The 21,624-nt window shown below is 36.1% G+C and overlaps 1 protein-coding gene across 3 annotated transcripts in view; it reads left to right on the plus strand.

The window, feature by feature from the left end:
- Positions 1-14,025: 14,025 nt before the first annotated feature.
- Positions 14,026-21,624, plus strand: part of LOC149795998 (uncharacterized) — a 36,380-nt gene continuing 28,781 nt past the window's right edge. For 2 of the 3 annotated variants that reach the window (XM_089965918.1, XM_089965920.1), the window contains exons 1-3: positions 14,026-14,268; positions 16,511-16,531; positions 17,275-17,418. In XM_089965918.1, coding sequence (XP_089822044.1) covers positions 14,223-14,268; positions 16,511-16,531; positions 17,275-17,418 — 211 coding nt within the window. In that variant the 5' untranslated portion in view covers positions 14,026-14,222. The remainder of the gene's footprint in view (positions 14,269-16,510; positions 16,532-17,274; positions 17,419-21,624) is intronic. The other variant, XM_089965919.1, reaches the window with a different exon arrangement.

A 21,624-nucleotide genomic window follows, 5' to 3' on the forward strand; every position in this document is an offset into this window, starting at 1 on the left:
TATTTGCATGACTTTTAATTCTAAGCCAATTATTCATAAGGTATTCCAAGTTCGCCGCATACACCGATACCATAAGTATATATTTTTACATAAATATAAAAAGTTTCAAACATTTATTCTAATTTTTTTCAAATTCCAAATAAGCATTTTCATTGCCGTAAGTGCAATATTTAATATTTGGTGAGCTTTAGAGAATGTTCCATTGCTCGAGAAAATAAGTCCAGCATTGTGTTCCTAAATGGCAGTAATCCTGGCTTTTTCTTTCAAGCCAGCTAAATGCCCATTTGTTAGTAGAACAAGCAAACAAACAAATAACACTAAAATCTTGTACAACATCATATTACTCAACCTAAGATGTATATATTATATACTCATTTTCATCTACGTTAACTCTGCATTGCCAAAATGGTGCAGTATTTTAAGACACTGAACACCTTGATAGTGCACGACGCGTGTGTCTAGTACTAGTATGTGTGTGATGTGTGTGATTAGTATTTTAAACGTAGCTTTAAAAATATTTCAGTCATATCGCTACGATGTCTGCAGTGTGGCAGTTTATAGTGATGTCTAGCACTGGGGCATCATGCCGCAGACATGTAGCATGATGTCCCTCCCAGTCACATTATCCTGACACCAGGTCGACCAGTCCTAACACTAACCTCTTAATGCTGAGCGCCAAGCGAGGCAGCTGTTAGTACCATTTTTGTAAGTCTTTGGTATGACTCGGCCGGGGATCGAATCCACGACCTCCCGCATCCGAGGCGGACGCTCTAACCACTAGGCCACCGGAGCGGTGCTCTAGTAGTAGTAAAGAGTATTAAAAACTGCTTTGTAAACAAAATATATACATTCATGAAACAGATGCTTTCAGTTTTAATGTATTAGATTTCTTTGTGCAAATGAATGAGCATGGTATTCGCAATGTCTACAAATACCATTCTGATCATTTAAACGGTTAATTAGAAGAAATGTGTGTAACGTTTCGTAATGGAATGGTTTAGACTATGACCAGTGCTATCTGGGGTACATAAAAATAGAATAGTAAAGCATATTGGGACCAAGGGCAATTGCATATTTATCAAAGATGTACCATTTTTATAAGTCACAGTACTAAATTCTAGAAAAATATGCAACTGAATATTTTGGTAGAAAAGTAAGGGCTTCAGAGCCAATAAGCCATGACGACGAAGAATTCTTATTACCGCTGGCTGAATGGACTGTCGCACGCCATCTGCTGTGCAATTTTCCGCGTCAACTTTGTTGATACAGCTTTTTGAATTTAGGCATACGATAAAAGCAATATATGTCATAACATAACTGGGTACCTACAAAGGGCATTCAAGTGACAAGGAATAAACATGTTTTCTTTAGCTGGCGAAAAAAATACTTACATTGTTTGCCTCTTGAATTTCCTCAAACTGTACTTTCTTAGTTCTGAAAATCCAAATTAAATGAGTTATTTCATGGGCTCTAAAACTTGATTAAACACAGCGAAATTGTACTGTAATTTCTACTACATGCACAACTACAATAATATTCTCCTTTCTGTACTCAAAATGAAATGAACGTGGAATTCCATAGCGTCCTTTTGATAATTACAATTGAAAGAGTTCATATTTTTCCCACATTATAATTCCAAACATTCAAGGACAGAGCAGAAACACACATGCAGCTGAGTCAAGATACGTCCCTCCCAGCTCAAATCACAGACACATATACTTTGTGTGGAATTGACACAGCTAATAAATCCCGTCATTAATCAGCGGAAATGAGTAGAATCGACAAAATAAACCTCGATATAGTGTAATTTAGCACAACAATTGCGTGTCCTTGACTTCAATGTTTTCTCACCTGGCACAAAAAGTAAGTTTGCTTGTGTTATAATTAAATAGTTTTAAACTATGTAACAGAAAAAGCAACACCATACGGTTTTTGTTACATTTTTATCAAACAAACTTTTCCCATAGAATAAGAATCAAAAATTTAAAAGGAACTTAAGTATGGTGAATTAAATCCAAAATAATCTAAATTTTCAAACAAAGTCCACAAGAATAGAAGTTCTGCGTGAATTATAAGTCTTGAATATACTGATGTACTTTGAATTCTTCCTCAATAACCCCAAAACAGTGTTTAAGTACAAAAGTTAATCAGCACTTTGTAATTCCAATGAATAATTTAAATAAGTAATTCCTCTAAAATTATATCAGAACACAACAACTAAAAGTAATTACACAAACTGATATTAAAATAGGAAAAATAATTGGCCACCAGCCCTTTATATACAGACTATCACTTGACATGTGATGCAAGAAAATGTCTCGGATATAGGTTATTTTTCATATTACTGGTAAGCAATCTTTGCTTCCAGAAAATACCAAACTGGTAAACATGTTCAGGCCTTAAATTCAGTAAATATCAAGACCAACATCAAGTAGAAAGTTACCAGGGAAAAAATTACAACCTGCAATATAGACAAGTCAAGACAAGCACAACAAATAATAAAATATACATAACACTTGATTTCATTGCTTTGTCATTTTGCACAAGTACGTGTCATTGTATCTACTTTCCTTTCAAATGTATAAGTACTTCATTGTACTGAAGTCATGGATTGACTCTCTCAAAGGGGGATAACTTTTCTGGGTTGGGGAACATATGTTTAAGTAACCACAGCATGAGATTCCACGCTTTTAGAAGGATTACTCTGACCACAACTGACCAGCCACTCCCAATTCAAACAAAGTCTTATGTCCGCTTTCTTCTAAATTCAGAAGTGCAATACGGTAGTCTTTATTTAATTCTGTCTAAAGTTAGTATTGTATTCTTTGTTGATTTTAGTTTTATCCACCTGTGTAACTATTGATTTTGTAAGCAGTTAAGTACATATGTTTAAAATGTACGCAACGTATCTTTATTGTTGGCTAACATACGCCCTCTTTTCTTAGTATCAGTAGAACAGTATGCAGTAGTTAACCAAGCCTGAAAGAAGACAAATTTACACTCTGGTATAGTGAAGAGAAGGAAGTGATATTTTCATAGAAGTCAGAACAAAATCTGGGGCAAAATCCACGAAGAATTAGCATGCAATATGCTGATATGTTTTCCACATCTAATAATTGCACTTTGCAAGGATATATTATATAAAAATTGGATTTACACTGACCTCAACATTTTAAAAAATAAATGTAAAAATACTAAAATACTATCAGCAACAGTATATATATATATATATATATATATATATATATATATATATATATATATATATATATATATATATATATATATATATATATATATATATATATATATATATATATATATATATATACCAGTATTCCTTTAGTATCATAAGACAAATACACAACGCAAGTCAAAATTTGACGAGGAACCGGTTATACGCTTATTTATAATAAATTCATCGCTATTAAAATCTAACATAAGTTGATTCATTTTCGATTAAACTGACATAAAGGAAGCTTTAGACGATGAATCTCTTAGCCCAGCTTGTGTTAAGGTCCTGTCAAGATTATTCGGGACATAAGACGTTAACTAATGTCATAATCGTCTAGATTCCTCTTAAACATAACATCATCATAACCTCCATTTTGATGGAAAATCAGCATATCCTCCATTTGGCACATAATGTGCTGCCAACATATCCTCCATTTTGATCCCTAATGAACTATCAGCATATCCTCCACTGCGTCCTTAATGGATCATCAGCATATCCTCCACTGCGTCCTTAATGGATCATCAGCATATTCTCTATTAGCCCTTAATGGATCATCAGCATATTCTCTATTAGCCCTTAATGGACCATCATCATATTCTCTATTTAGTCCTAAACGGACCATCAGCTTATCCTATATTTAGTCCTTAATGGACAATTAGAATATCATCCAGTTAGCACACATAAAGTATAATGAATAAGACAGACTGGTACTGGTGTGTAAATTATTATCTATAAGACAGGCTGGTACTGGTGTGTAAATTAGTATCTATAAGACACAAGCAGAAGAAATAATCGCTGAAGAACAGGCCGGGTTCCTGAGTGGAAGAAGCACAACAGAACAAATATTCAATCTCAGGGTTCTATGTGAAAAGTACTCACAACATCAACAAGACATCTATCATGTGTTCATAGATTTCAAAAAGGCCTTTGACAGAGTGTGGCATGAGGCATTGTGGGCCACATTGAAGAAGTACAACATGGGTCAAAAGTTGACCAATACCATCAAGCAGCTGTACGCCAAGGCTACCAGTGCAGTAATTGCCCAAGGTTCTGTGGGGGACTGGTTCCGGACAACAGTCGGAGTACGTCAAGGCTGTCTCATGTCACCCACGCGTTTCAACATCTACTTAGAGCGCATCAGGAGCGGAGCCCTGGAAAACCACTGTGGGACAGTCAGCATTGGAGGGCGTAACATCACCAACCTCCGCTTTGCAGATGGGCTGGCAGGCAGTGAAGACGAGCTTGCCACCTTAGTGAAGTACCTGGATGAAACATCTTCCAGATTTGACATGGACTTAAGCGCTGAGAAGACAAAGCTGATGACAAATAGTGGCAAACAAATCTCAGCCAAGATTAAAGTCAGAGGACAGGAACTGGAAACAGTGAGCCAGTTCAAATATCTTGGTTTCATAATCACCGAAGAGGGATCAAGAGCTGACATTTTGTCAAGAGCAGCACAAACAACGGCAGCTACGTCAAAGCTGAGACCCATCCGGAGTGACAAGAATATCTGTCTGAAAACTAAAATCAGACTATTGCAAGCACTAGTCATCTCAATCTTTTTGTATTCATGTGAGGCCTGGACCCTGACAGCAGAATTACAACGAAGAATCCAGGCACTAAAAATGAGATGCTACAGAACCATCCTTGGCATCTCTTACATGGACCACATCACAAATGAAGAAGTGCGTAACACCATCAGGCGCAAAGTAGGCCTCACCACCGTCAAAAAGAGAAAGCTGAAATGGTATGGCCATGTCACTAGAGCCAACAGTCTATCCACAACAGTCCTGCAGGGCAGCGTCCAGGGTGGGAGAAGGAGAGGTAGATAGAGAAAAATGTGAACTGACGACATCACAGAATGGACCAGGAAAACATTTGCGGAGACACAAGCATTGGCACATGATCGAGACAAGTGGAGGGAACTGGTCAGATGTTCAGCAGCGCAGCGCCTCGACTACCACACTAGGTCAAGAGACTGATGATGATGATGATGATGACGATGATGATGATGATGACGATGATGATGATGATGATCTATAAGACAGACTGGTACTGGTATGTAAATTATTGTCTATAAGACAGACTGATACCGGTATGTAAATTAGTATCTATAAGACAGACTGGTACTGGTATGTAAATTAGCATATATAAGACAGACTGGTACTGGTGTGTAAAATATTATCTATAAGACGGACTGATACTGGTGTGTAAAGTAGTATCTATAAGACAGACTGGTACTGGTATGTAAATTAGTATCTATAAGACAGACTGGTACTGGTATGTAAATTAGTATCTATAAGACAGACTGGTACTGGTGTGTAAAATATTATCTATAAGACGGACTGATACTGGTGTGTAAAGTACTATCTATAAGACAGACTGATATTGGTGTGTAAATTAGTATATATATGACAGACTGGTAATAGTGTGTAAATTATTATCTATAGGACAGGCTGATACTGGTGTGTAAAGTAGTATCTATAAGACAGACTTGTACTTGTGTGTAAATTATTATCTATATGACAGACTGGTAATATTGTGTAAATTATTATCTGTAAGAGAGACTGATACTGGTATGTAAATTAGTATCTATATGATGGACTGGTAATAGTGTATAAATTATTGTCTATAAGACAAACTGATACTGGTGTGTAAATTATTATCTATAAGAGATACTGATACTTGTGTGTAAATTATTATCTATAAAACAGACTGATACTGGTGTGTAAATTAGTATCTATTAGACAGACTGAAACTGGTGTGTAAATTATTATCTATAGGACAGACTGATACTGGTGTGTAAATTATTATCTATAAGAGATACTGATATTTGTGTGTAAATTATTATCTATAAGAGATACTGATACTTGTGTGTAAATTATTATCTATAAAACAGACTGATACTGGTGTGTAAATTATTATCTATAGGACAGACTGATACTGGTGTGTAAATTATTATCTATAGGACAGACTGATACTGGCGTGTAAATTATTATCTTTAAGACTGATATAAAAAGGCAGACTAACACTGGTGTGTAACGGATTATCTATAAGGCAGACTAACACTGTTGTGTAACTTTTTATCTGTATGGCAGACTGACACTAATGGGTTGTTGCCATAACTGGAATGAAAATACGACCAACACTGAACGCATCATTTTAGGAAGGAGAATGGGCACATAAATCGACAAAGATAGAACCGGTACAAAAGCATTGCCATTGCAATATAATATAAGCGATGATTCTTTAGAAACTAACAATGTGAATCGGGGGTCCTATACATAACTTCCAAGCTTTTGTTTATAGTTATAATCCCTTTAAGGCAGTACAACGTAGATTTTAAAAAAAGATGAAAATGAATAAACAACTACATCACAGTCTGTGGTCTCCCTCTCCTTTTTCCCTGGTGTCTTCTTGTATGACTATAATCTTCCCACATCAGAAGAAGAGCTGCTCTTTCCTGGGCTCGTATGTTCCATCCTGATTCTACTGCCAGGCCAATGCACTTCAGTGCACTGAGTGATTCGGCTGGGATTATATCCGTCCTTAGCGTACTTCTTAGTTAGTCGTCGAGTAGGTAACACGTGCTGGCTCGACGCTTTCGTATATGCATCGCTTACTTCTTAATTACATAACTTAACATGTGTAATTGGAGGGCCTCATTTTCTTCTTCTTCTTCAATTAGTAATCAAACACGTTGAATTCTCTGACTGTTCATATTCTTTTCTTTTTTTTTTGGTTCAAATTTGTTTGTGAAATGTGAAAGGGTTTTGTCGTCTGCTTCTGCCTAATCCTTGCTTTGGAATAGTAGAAGTAATGCCTTGGCTAAAAGTGTGAAGCCAATTTATTGGGGTTCGATCCATCCTTTGTATGGAACTACATTGAGTTCTCGTCCTACCATAAGATCCAAAGTTACAAGTGTGCTGTTATTTTAATTTATCATTGCATGGCTCCGCCTAAAAATAGTCCAAGAATCGATCCTAACAAAAGAGCAGTCACTTTTAATAAGGGTCCTGAAACTACTCTGAGCAGATACATTCATACATACATACATACATACATACATACATACATACATACATACAAATGTATACATACATATACAGATAGACATACATATACATACATATATATACAGATACTTACCTATACATACATACATATACATACATACATATACATACATACATATACATACATATACAAATAGGCATACATATACATTCATACATATACATATATACATACATACACACACATACATACATACATACATACATACATACATACATACATACATACATACATACATACATACATGCATACATGCATGCATGCATGCATGCATACATACATACATACATACATACATACATACATACATACAAATACATACATATATATATATAAATATAGAGAGTGTGTGTTAGTGTTATGTATATCTGTATTTCTTTGTAACTCTTGGTATATGATTGTGTCTACATTATGATTAGCTTTTAGTCATGACTATTCATTTTATGATCATCTATAGTCAAACAATTAGTTATTTTTTGTACACGAATCTAGAATTCTTTTTATAAATATTAAGAGTGTAGATTGCGTAGGATGTATAAATATTTTTCTGACGTAGGTGTTTGCGACCATTAATAATAATAATACATAATAAGACCTGTTTACGAGTTTGTGGTTGATTCCGATAGTTCTGGTTCTCACTGGACAGGTTCAAATGGGTTCTTAGAAGAATTAATTTATTTAACATTGGATATGTTAGGTCACATGACTACTATTTTGAAATATTAGATTGAGTTGTAAGACTTGTGGGATATATTGCGACATATAGGCCTAATAGACCTTTGGAGGTGCATATAAACAGAGATTTCCTTTTTTGTTTCATTCATATGTCGAATTCATGTTTCATCTGTTATCATGAGTATGCAGATGTGTTTAATGTTGTGTTTAGATAATTCGAGAGTAGACATTTGTTACTGTTATTCATTGGAATTATATGGTGCTCATTGGACTAGAATTTTATTCTGAGACTACTGTAAATTATTCCCAAAAAAATCGGGAAAATAATATTGTGATAAGTAGATTTGAGGAACTGAAATTCATTAGGAACATTCGATTCTTTGAGACTTATTTTGGATTCAATTCATAATACTGTAAGTTCCTCTTACATTTTTATTTTATAACTTTAATAACTAACTTGTCGGTTTTGCTTTTTACTGTTACAGTTAATGACCGTAGAGCCGTAACAAGAGAGAGAGAAGGAGACAGAGGGAGAGAAAGACAGAAAAAAGACAGTCACTGGTTATAGGTTTCAGATTTGCACATTTTACTGTTTAAACTTAGATAGCAGTAATCGGTTATGTCTCTTTTTCTGTTTACCATACTATTCGAGTGTGCGTGATTTGAATGTTTAACATAACGTTGACAATTCTTTAGTCATACATGTTTGCAGTGTGGTAGATTTTAGTGATTTCTAGCACTGGAGCATCATGCCGCAGACATGCAGCATGATGTTCTATCCAGTCACATTATTCTGACACCAGACCTACCAGTCCTGACACTAACCTGTTAATACAGCGCGCCAAGAGAGGTAGCTGTTTGAACCATATTTATAAGACTTTGGTATGACTTAGCCTGGAATCGAATCCGCGAGCTCCTGCATCCTTGGCGGACACACTAACCACTTGGGCCACCGGAGGGGTTACCATTCGACTATTGATAAGTAATTCATGGTCAAAAACATGAATCAAACAGAATCCCTTAAAAAAAATAATGTACTAAACTCAGAATTTATTTCGAGGATGGCCATTGGAAGGTGTGCTTAATATTTGATTCATGTTATGTAGATATGTAATATATTAGAATCTGATTCTTATATATTCCACGTTGAATGTATGGATCCTTCCGTTATGCCCGCAAGAAAGTGGGAGGAGCAGAGATGTGGGTGTATATCTATCTACCAGACTGAAATTTTCAACATATTTTCATCTAAAGGCGCTTTCTGTTATTGAATCTAGACGAATGTGAAGTATTTGAATATGGGACCTAAGCGTCTTTTCTCTTAGCACACTGAGGCAGCCGACCCATGATAGCCGGGTGTGGGTGGGTGGCATTATGAACATGACGCTCAACAAACTTTGCACCGCGATTCTTGGATAAGAAGTAAAATATGACCTCTAAAACATCAGAAACTATATGCACATAACAGGTTTATAAAATACATTCTTTTTATTCGTTATCTTTCTTCAAATTTTAAAATATACTTTATGGATTTGGAATTTAATCAATACATTTATTGTGCACAGGAGCCCTATCTTCTTTTTCTTCTTCTTCTTCTTCCAGTTAAGCGCTTGACCTACATACAGGCATAGTCGCAATGGGTGAACTTTGTACATATGTGAAGGAAGGCTCTTTGTACAAGTTAAGAACAAGATAAAATAACACACGGTGTACATGCTAAGACATGAGACATGCAGCGTCCATGTGATACAAACTCGTCAAGCACGACCTGTAGGTTTCTATCTGCTAGCAATCTCAGTATTCATGTACGTGTTCGGTCTCTGAGTCAATAGTGATGCAAGGCGTTGATGCGGCACTTTTATCGAACGCTTTGCTGCAGTCCAGCAAGATTGTATCTATCTTTTGTTTATTGTTTAATCCGAGTGTAAGGTCGTGAGCAGTAGTAATTGGTTGGGTTTCAGAGGATATTTTCTTTCTAAAGCCATATTGTTGGTCACAGATGATGTTATTTGCTCCAGATGCTTCATGAAGTGGCTGTGGACAATATGTTCCATGACCTTGCAGCAAACTGACATCAAGAACACTGGTCTATAATTGGCGGAGTTACTCTTGTTTGTCTCCCTTGTTTAATAATGGAGTAACGTACGCTCCCTTCCAGTCTTCCGGAACTTGACCTTGATCATGTGATGCCTGAAAGATTAAGGTGATAGCTAGTATAATTGCCCGGCGCCATTTCCTTCATGGAACGAGATGAGATTTGGTCTGGATCGCTTGCTTTATGTGGATTCAGACTTTCTAAGAGTTTCTTCACACCCTTGCTTGAAAAAGGATTGGAAGAGCAGTTGGAAAAGAAGTTGATCGTATCTGGAGAAGGTTGTCACAGTCTACGTTAGTGAAGACCGAAGAGAACTGATTGTTGAGGATCTGATTTGTCTTTGGTGTCAGAGTAGGTAATAACATCCTTCCTCTTCATGCTTTTCATTTACTTGTATAGAATCTTGTTCTTACTGCCCGGCTTTCTATGTCGTGGATGTAATTGTTGCGGGAGTCCCTGCATGCAGACTGTGTGTTTTTCTGAATTTGCTTGTATCTCTCCCAGTCTTTATGCAGTCTGGTACAGCGTGCTTTCTTTAAGGTTCTCCACTTCTGTTTCGTCAAGCGATGTATAAGATCGGTTACACCATGGCTGATTAAAGCGTGTATATGCATGTTTAGAGGATACGAAGGTGCTAATGGCTTCTATTCATTTATGTTTGAAGATGGACCATAGAGTGCTCGCTGGTGTTGATGACATATGCTCTAGGACAAAGCCAACTGAAAAAAGGTAAGATCTGCTGCTATGGATTGAATGTTTCCCTTTTTCCATGGATGAATGAGCGGACGCGTTTGTTTGCAGGTAATACCTAGCAGGTAATACCCAGGTGTCAACAATGACAATATCATGATCTCTAGGCCAGAGGGTGGGACACATTTATCTACGAATGAAGTAGGTCTGTTGGTGGAAAAGATATCGAGGGTGTTTTCTAGCCTGGTAGGAAAGTCTACTGTTTGTACGCGGCCTAATTTGTTGATTGTATTTATGAATGGGTATCAGTTATCTATGTGCCGTTATGTCGTCAGTAGTAACGTTTATGTCTGTAAGGTTTACATCACCGCCCTACCTGGTATGTCGGCCACTTACTGCTCTGCGCATCTCCTGGCTGTACTCGACATGGTTGTTGTTGGGACGGTAGAAGCTACTAATAATGATGGGTTTTGTTTGTCCCTTGAAGGCAAATGATGAAGCAACAAACTCAGTTGTTGTGGTTGTGTCGATCTCAAAGTAATCTATGTCATGCTTGGCGATGATTGCTACTCTTCCGAGAGAGCTGTTTAAACGGTATTTCCGAGCAATGAACTTGTAGCTTTCTGGTAGCACTTCCCGTACAAAAATTGTATAGTTTAGCCATGTCTCACTGCCACGTAATGTCAGGATTAGCGTATTCTAGCATAACCAGAATGCCTCTCGTTTGGATCGTATGCTGTGAAAATTGATTAAGTGAATGCGAAGTTTGTTTTTTGTGAAGATGCTTTCTTAAGGTTTGATGTGTTAGGCGAAGAGGCAAGTACTGGAGATCCCAAGTCACAACTGGAGTTTGCTGTACTGAAGGAAGACGTATGACTCGGGGTGCTACAAGTGGTGTATGAAAAATTTTATTCTTCAAATAAGGTGGTGTTAAACTTCAGTACTTCACAGATGCAACAATGCCAACTTACGTCTCATTGCTGTAAACGCATACTACTGTTGGCATATTCATGCAATCTTTAACGAACCAACGTTCACAGTTCGAACAGGAGACAGATAGGACGGTTCCAGACCACACACAAGCTTTCCTACAGATGGTGCATGGGTAGGTAATTGGCTTATGTCCTGGGTTAGAACGACAGTTTGATGCATTTATTATCATTAAGGTAAACAATTACAGAGGGTTGCGTCTTGCATTTCTTCAAAGCGTGTAGCCTCTGTTGTTGGTGTATATTATGTACACGCCCAGTAAATACTACTGGCAAGATGTAGGTTGTACTTGGTGAATGTGCATGATATGTATTCATCCTGGTGTTAAATATTACAAGAATGCTGATAATATGGAGGAGATTACCAGATGAAATATCATCTTGAACACCAGTGTCAAAGAGATCCAGACTGTTTGGTAATGACTATATTAATGTAGACAAAAACATCTTCGACATCGGTGTCTCAAAGGTATGCAATTCCACTTCCGGTTTAGGGATGCCTTAGGAAAGTAGCTAAAAACTCTGCTTTTTGGAATGATGTGCTTAACATTGTGGATACAGTTGGAAACAAAGATGATCACTGTCAGATAACTTTAAATAATATCTTTTTACCTGTTTAACAAGTATTTTCTCTCCTGCTCAAACTACGGTGCCTTCCTCACAAAAATGTTAAAAATAAATAACGAAGAAACAATTTGTATGGTGCTCCGTCTTTATATAATGAAATCACAAATGACCTCCATGTAAAGCAAGCAAACAAGCAACAATATTTGTTTTGTTTTGTTTCAAAGTTATATACAGTAGCGTGTCTGAATTAGGGTAAATGACTTAGTGAGTACCTTGTGATAACTAAAATAGTTTTCATTATGTATCTAGCATCTTCAACAATCTCCACCACACTCCACACTTTACAACACCCTCTTGTCGCATACCAATCACAGACACTGTCTTCGAGAGCGTCGGTCATCTTTTCCAAGGATTTGTATCTATCTTTCAAACGACGAAACCACCTCATATGTGTAGAATGTGAAGGAGAATTGCATCGTAAACTTTATCCAAGTAGGCCTGATGTCAGTCAGAAAGTCACCCAAGAACATTCGGATTGTTTAGTTTGGTATTTGCCTGGTATTAGAATTGTTCTCCCTCGACAGTTTGCGTCACTGTCATCTACATATGTTAAGTCACACGTATATATCTGTAGGTGTCCTGCGTGCTGCATGGTGCAGTACATATCGTTTTCTAGAATGCTATTTTGTTTATTGATCGGCATTAAGTTATTGAAATGTTCAAAGAAACTAAAACGTTACAATAAAATATTCAGAACTCTTCCGAAAATAAAATGTTCTCAAATACCCTCTGCGCATGTAGTGTGTGTGTGTGTGTGTGTGTGTATGTGTGTGTGTGATTTGGATTTTTAACGTAGCTTCTAACAATTTTTCAGTCATATCGCTACGATGTCTGCAGTGTGGCAGTTTTTAGTGATGTCTAGCACTAGGGCATCAAGCTGTCACATTATCCTGACACCGGGCCGACCAGTCCTAACACTGACCTCTTAATGCTGAGCGCCAAGCAAGGCAGCTGTTAGTACCATTTTTGTAAGTCTTTGGTATGACTCGGCCGGGGATCGAACCCACGACCTCCCGCATCTGAGGCGGACGCTCTAATCACTAGGCCACTGGAGCGGTATCCTGCGTATGTAAAATTACTAAATAATTATGTGTAAGTATTATTTCATGAAGAAATAAATATCAAGTTATGGTTGCATATTGGGCATGTTAGTTCTGATGACTTTTCTGATTTTGTGGAAGGAAATTAAATAGGACCGCTAGACCACCCCATTCGCTAAACCTGTCCCTGTTTTATATGTTACGTGGATACAATTATACTTAACATTTCTTTCTTTATCATTTACGGACAATGTCGTAATGTGTATTCTGCACGATATCTTTTGGTAGATAGAGTTCTAATTTCCATATCCTCTAGTTCTTCGGCAGTATGTATGTATGTATGTATGTATACATACATACATACATACATACATATATATATATATATATATATATATATATATATATATATATATATATATATATATATATATATATATATATATATATATATATATGGGCAACACGATATTAAAACATATATGTAACGACATTGTCTTAATTAGCATAATTAAAGTTAACAACTCATCACGACACGGCAATTAATCGTAATAATTATGGTTTCCACGTTCGGGATTAATTACGTGACACTTGGCAATTAAGACTTAATACTAAGATTACTAAGCACAGTTACACTGTACCGGCGCAGGTCTGGCATAGGTTGTGGAACCAGACGAAGACTAAGATCTAAGTAAAAATCACCGATACGGTGCCATCAACGAGTTTACGGCCAATGAAGCATTGACAAAACTATCTTAATTAACCAAGGGACTAGTACTTTTGGATTTTCGGAAATGAACTGGATTTTGTCATTTGTATGGATTTGCAGTCTCTCTTTCGGTAAGGCAATTTTTCCAGTCTCTTAAATTTATCATATTATTGCATAAATAATGAACATTTCAAAATATAATTTGTAGAGCATCATAAAGACGTTTCACCAATAAAGTTTATAATTAAAAGACGTCAGTTTTTTGTTCAGTCATGTTTTGATTCGTGACAAATTAACAGACTTTCTGAAACAGCAAAGTGGAAAATATGAAACAAAATATTAATAATAATAATAATTTAATAATTTCTACAAAAACCTTTTGTTACAATTATCAGTTTACTTCCTCGAGGTTCTATCCATGGTAAAAAATAACCGCGAATTGGTAAATTTCTTTCAAAAACTTAATATACGCGCTGTCATGAATCCGTCATCGGGAGATCGTGCAATTTATTTGCGAGAAAAAGTGGTTGTACCGTAAGCCAGGACAAATTGGCATGGTTACGTCAGCTTACATGCACTCTTTGTTACTCATTTGAATAATTATAATTAATTACACATGTCGCTCTGAATCCGTTGCAATAAAAAATAATTGTCTTAAAATAGAATGAGGAAGACATAGTCTAGAAATTATGCAAATGTACTTAACTAGTTTGTTATATTTTTTACAAAAATTCATATTTTGTAACTAAACGAAATATGCGATAATCTACATTTAAAGTGAATTACTTTAAAAAATAAATATATGCAAATTGTCAAAATCACAAGTGAGATAAACGTTCTTTGTAGAGATCATTCCATCATTCGGAACATCAGTTTCTTTCCGATACAAGTCGAATAAAGCATTCAACAGAAAAGGCCGACGATGTCCTGACTGGTCATGCATTTCATTCTATCTTTGTCATCTGCATTCTAGGTTTTTGTACGATTCAAACTGAAATTTAAAAGAGATTCAAAAACAAATTACAATATGAAGTTACTATTGCAATGTAATTGACATACTTACCTGACCATTCAAGATATCGAATACTGGTTTATAACGGTACGAAATACTTCACACAGTTCAGAGATTTTCCTATATCCGTGTTCATTAAGCCTATTTGGAAACGCTGTAATCTTCCGTCAAGTTGTCTCGGCTAGCATCTTTCCTAGGTGACGAGCGCATATAATATGACAAAGTGATTGTTTTTTATTTATTTGCTCTCTACTGCGGGTCTATATGAACATTTTTGTAAAATGGGTAACATACTCAAGAATTAAATGTGGAACTTTCAATATTTGTTTATTTCCTGATCCGTGTTTGAAGTAGACTGAGAGACCGACTATTTTTTATTTTGTTTAGAAGGAATCGTCTTCGATTTTAAATACAGTTCTAAAATTGGCCAATTGTAACATCGAAATTATTACTGATCCTTATTGGTGCATATTGATTGTAAATGAGGAATCGTAGCCAGATATCTTTCCAACAGGTGGCGCCACAGAAAGCCCAGTCCCGATATTGGGTTATCCTCGGAGTTTATCGTTTGCCAGAAAAATATATTGTCGATCAATCGAGCAGTGCATAATTTTTAAAACTACAACAATACATGTTACTATGCATCAATAAAACAAATATTGCTTTATCTCATTTTTTTCGTGCATTAAAATATACGATAAAATGGGTCAACACCTACTATACCTTTTTCCGTATATGAACAAACTCAAACCGTTTTCAGCAATTAAAACAGCAAAAGACAACAAAGATGCGTTCTACTAACCCCTTCCTTTTATGAATAAAATATGCTAAATTTAAAACTACAGAATTTTCGTTTTGATGTGATAGGTTTTATTTCCTTATATCATTTATTAAGTACAGCATGAAAATTACTCAGCACTTTGCAAGACATAAAGATGGCATATGCGATGGAATAAATCCAACATTTATTTCATCTAGTACGTCCTTGTGCGTGTGTGTATGTATGTGTGGGTGTGTGTGTGTGTGTATGCGTGTATGTGTGCGTGCGTATGTCCGTGTGTATGTTTATAGAAACTCTTTCAATTATATATCTGGATTCAAAAGGAAACAGTTTTCATGTCATATAAAAAACTGATGAATCATAATGTTTACTTACAAACAGATAGAATTTCAAAATTTCATATGTTTGTACTTACGAAGTGTAATTTTGCACTGAATAGATACATCCATAGATGGCTTATTTGCTTTCCATTCAGTTGTGTTCTGCGTATAGACAATAATGGTAACAATGACAAAAACAACCATATATTACATGATAAATAAATTGGTATGGTCACAAATACTTTTGCTTACTTTTTCAGGTGCAGTCTTTTCGCAGACACGTAAGTTGCTATTTATTGACTTTTCAGCATCGTCTTATATATACGCAACATTAAAAATAGACAGTAAAAGTATTTTCTTTCAAATACCAATGAAACGTTTTTTTTTTTTCTCCTCTCCGTTTCATGATGAGGGCCAGACTAGAATGATTATGCTTTCCCAAAAACTTGCTCTCGTGGGTTTATTTTGGATTTCTGCCAGAGAAACGTTTCTCAGAGGAAACTCATGTACTTCTCATAAGTTCTCAGAGGAAACTCATGTACTTCTCATAAGTTCTCAGAGGAAACTCATGTACTTATCATAAGCCATGTGTAACATCCTTATTGAATATTGTCGTCTTAATGATTATACAGTCATGACATCAGTGAGTGGGTTCACACACACACACACATACATATACACACACACACGCACGCATACACACAAACACACACACACACACATTCATACACACACACACACATATATATATATAGTTTTTTAAGAGTTTAAATTGTGGGTTTTTTAGCTGGGTAGAGTTTTCGTTGTGGTCTCTTTTAGCTGGGTAGTTTTCATTGTGGCCTCTTTTAGCTGGGTAGAGTTTTCTTCGTGGTCTCTTTTAGCTGGGTAGTTTTCATTGTGGTCTCTTTTAGCTGGGTAGAGTTTTCTTCTTGGTCTCTTTTAGCTGGGTAGAGTTTTCATTGCCACTAAAAGATGTAGATGATAATCATTGGTATGATACTGTCGTCTTTTTAAAAAATTTCAGGAGTGGGATTGCCAAGAAGCCGAGGGGTGGGAGTGTGGGATCCACGAAGAGGGCACGTAGGAGGGGCACGTAACGTCAACCGTGGGGGAATGGCCGTTGATGCCAGTGGGCATGGAGGGGGAGGAGGAGGTGGTGGTGGTGCAGGTATTTTATATACGTGTATATTTATATTCATCTAAAAGATTATAAATCAAGACAATATTGCAGTATACTACCGATCGACCAGTGGCGTCACTACGGGGGTGAGTGGGGTGCGAGGGTTGAGGACCGCACAGGGTGACACCACCAAAGGGGGTGAAACCGAAATGAGTGTCTATAGATTGTTTGAATATTTGTGCAGGAAGGAGGTCCATGGTGGTGACACCACGAGTTACCGCACATGACTGTCTAGAAAAGTTTTGAATTTTTTGTGCGGGAAGGGGGTCTATGGTGGTGACACCATGAGTTACCGCACTGGATGACACCGACCCCTAGTGACGCTACTGCGATCTACGGACCAAATTCAGTTACAATTAGCATATCTGTTGATCATTAGAACGTTGTCGCGACCCTCAGGATTATTTGCTTTTTGTTGTCTTTTATGGTTGATTATATTTCTTTGTTCAAGCATATCTACTTTTTTACTTACATATAAAATATTAATATCGACTTTTTGATTTAAATATGAAATAATTGTTTTAATATTAGCAAACTACTAAACATTAACAAAATGAGACGAAGTTTAGACTAATAATTGAATGTCCAGATAAAATATGACGTGATGGTTTCCTGTCTTGAAAACCAGTCTAAGATAATAAAAAAACTGACTCCTAATCAACAATTAGGACCTTATCCTTATGCCGTCTAATATAATCCTATAATCCAGTTAAATACAGAAAGGAACAAATATGGATGAAACAGCAAAATCAGGCATAAAATACTGTCCATTGAAATGTCGGACGCTCGTTAGCATGAAATATTAAAATACTGTCCATTGAAATGTCGGACGCTCGTTTGCATGAAATATTACAGGATGATAAACGAACCTACAAACTAAACTTCCTTCAGTCCTGATTTAAGAAAAGTGTATCTAGAATCTAGTATTCAATTTAAAGATGCAATTTGTTTCTTGTAATAAATTATTAGTCAAAGAATCTAGTTCCATCCTATTCTTTTTAGGTATGACATATTGCTGCCACGTGACACTGATGATTGCAAACTATATTGATAACACGGGCAGTGTGTGTGTGACTTGGACTTTTAACGTAGCTTTAACAATTTTTCAATCATATCGGTAAGATGTATGCAGTGTGGCAGTTTATAGTGATGTCTAGCACTGGAGTATCATGCCACAGACATGTGGAATCATGTCTCACCCAGTCACATTATCCTGACACCAGGCCGACCAGTCCTAACACTAACCTCTTAATGCTGAGTGCCTAGCGAGGCAGCTGTTAGTACCATTTTTATAAGTCTTTGTTATGACTCGGTCGGGGTTCGAATCCGTGACCTCCCGCGTCCGAGGCAGACGCTCTAAACACTAGGTCACCTGAGGGGTCCATAGTATGGACATGTTCGCTAGAGCACGGTAGTAGAATGCTGATAGAGAATAATGATCCGATCATATTATATTGTCTTGTACATGTAGAAACAGATTATACAAAACAGTCATTTTATTTTCAATTTTAAATCTCGTATTCCAATACCAAACACTTTCCAGACCGCTCATATTTTCTAAATACAAAAAAATTCTCTTAGTATATGCATGACTATGCAGATCATTTCATATTTCTTGTTAGCGCATTAATAAAATAGGGAGGAATATTTATTACATTTGAAGAGAGTAAACACAGATTTGCATTCGGATTTTGAAGATCTGTTAAGCTTTACAAATTCAGGCTTCAATGAGTCAGCAAATACGTATATAGAAATGACGGACAACAAATGTGGATTTAAAGATTTAAAGCAAAACGTGATTATTGAAAGTATCAATTATCTGTTTTACAATCACATTTTACATGGATCTGAAATCATTTGTACATTTGAAAAGATTAAAACATTGTTGTAGATTGAATCTGAAATCATTTGTACATTTGGAAAGATTAAAGTATTGTTACAAATTATTGAAAAATTAAAAGTGTCTGTTTTAGACTGACTTTTTGATGGCTTGTTGATAATTACGTAAAGACAAATTATCGAGGATAGTGTATTACCAAGATGATTTCAGAACGTTTCGATATGACATATCAAAAATGTACTTCTCCATCCGAGACGAAAGTCCAACAGCAATACTTACGACATCCTTGTTAAGTCTATTGAAGTCTAGTTGCTTACAAAAATATTAAATCAATTTTGTAAACAAACGAAAGCAGACGAAACTAAACTGAAATAGTCTGAAGTGAAAGAAGGGTTAAATGAACAGTACATATACATTTAAGGATGTTTTGATAACTATGTAAAACGATACGAGTTAGTAAACCAGAAATGTTCTAAAAAGCAATATGAACAATATCGTTGAAAATGCAAGGTCTGGCAAACGTGATGTTCTATCTGGGTTTTTAATTGATACAACTGTTGGATCATCTGGTAAACATTCAAAACAAGTGTTATTAAGTTATGCGCCGGACCGGTATAATGACGTCATAGTTGCTGGGAGCAGCTGACCCACATTTGAAACAGTATCACAAGATGCTAATCTCCCACGTGACCAATATTGGAAATTCTATTTTGGCACTGACGCTGCGAGATAATGAATACATTAACCTTTTTATTACATTTCCATTCTTTGTCCTAATTTTTTGTACAAGACTTACCACGGAAAATGGTTATTGCTCTTTACGCAAGAGTGATTTCTTGCTAAAATTTTCCATGACTTTTGTACATGCAGGTCATCGTTTGGTTATGAGTAAGAAAACCCGGATCTGTCGGTGATATAGTTGTTTATTTAAACTTTCTTAGCTGTCTATGTATTCTTGTGAGCAGATGTCTTTTTACAAATATTTAGAGGTCGTTATACCTCTGTTACGCACTACGATCTGCAAAGGCTCTCTCTCTCTCTCTCTCTCTCTCCCATTGCATTATGCATTATGTTATTAAACAGCTTCAGTGGCTCAGTAAATATACAGCCTTTGCTATCGGCTCTATAGCGCTTCATGAATCTAAAGCTATATACAAATGAAACTGTCCTTTTAAGTGCTGGTTCTTCCCTTCATGAACCTATCAACGATGAAATCAATGTTGAATAAAATATATACCAAATGTTTCCCATTGTTTGACCTTAATTATGTTTAAATTGGTTTTGGCAATCCTAAAATATTTTAATACAGTCGATACATGTATATGCTGTTAGTTTATATCTCTTATGTTGTGCATGGTTTGATATACAAACAGAACCCGTATGGAATATGTTTGAATCTTTGTATTGTCCTTGATTTCACCTCCTCTACACGTCGTGCATCTGACATGCGTTGTCTCCGGCACTATACAATACTATAAACGTTCCCATGACATTGACAAATAGTTACATAGGAGTTTTGGTATGATCCACGATTTATGCATACGTCTTACTTTAAGTTTAGTTTTAATACGCATTGAAGTGACTTGTTACTATTTTATAGCTTGTTTTGGTATTTCTCATAGCTTAGAGAAATAATCAGCATACGTGTGTATTAAATCTTTGACCTTTGTTTTTTTCCTTGATATTTACAAATGCACACCTCACAATATAATTATTTTCATTCGACTCCTTATAACACTGGACAACAAATTTTTACAAAAGTCATGTTACTGAAATAAAATTAGTCAATTCTTATCAATTTTTATGTGCTGAACACGAATATGACAGTCAAATTGCAAAATTGGCTCTAGTTTTTTTGTAATCTGCAAGAAATTAATGTTTACATAACGAAATGCATTCCAATAGTAAAAGGTCAACTGTAATAGCCTACTTATAAAAAATCAAGTCATTGACTACATCTTAGATTTCTTCGCCTGTCTCTTGTACAGCTGTTCGGGAGCATCTCTGAGGAGTGTCCAGCAGTAGTCAGCCAGCATTGTAGTGGACCATTTTCCCTGGTATCTTTGTTCCATTGTTGCGATATCTTGATGAAAACGTTCGCCGTGTTCATCACTAACAATACCACAGTTGCTAGGAAAGAAATCCAAATGGGAATGAAGGAAGTGAATCTTTAGAGACATATTGCAGCCAAGTTTCTTATACTTCATCAACATGTCTTCTACTAGTTCCTTATAGTTTTCTGCCCTAACATTTCCGAGGAAGTTTGTAGAAACTAGGCGAAAAGCATTCCATGCTTGTTTCGCGTCACCTTCCAGCAAGTTGTTGAACCGGTCATCTTTGAAAAGCTCTCGAAT

Source organism: Sinohyriopsis cumingii, chromosome 7 (genome assembly GCF_028554795.1).
Source record: "Sinohyriopsis cumingii isolate HCF-2022 chromosome 7, ASM2855479v2, whole genome shotgun sequence".
Classification (NCBI taxonomy): domain Eukaryota; kingdom Metazoa; phylum Mollusca; class Bivalvia; order Unionida; family Unionidae; genus Sinohyriopsis; species Sinohyriopsis cumingii.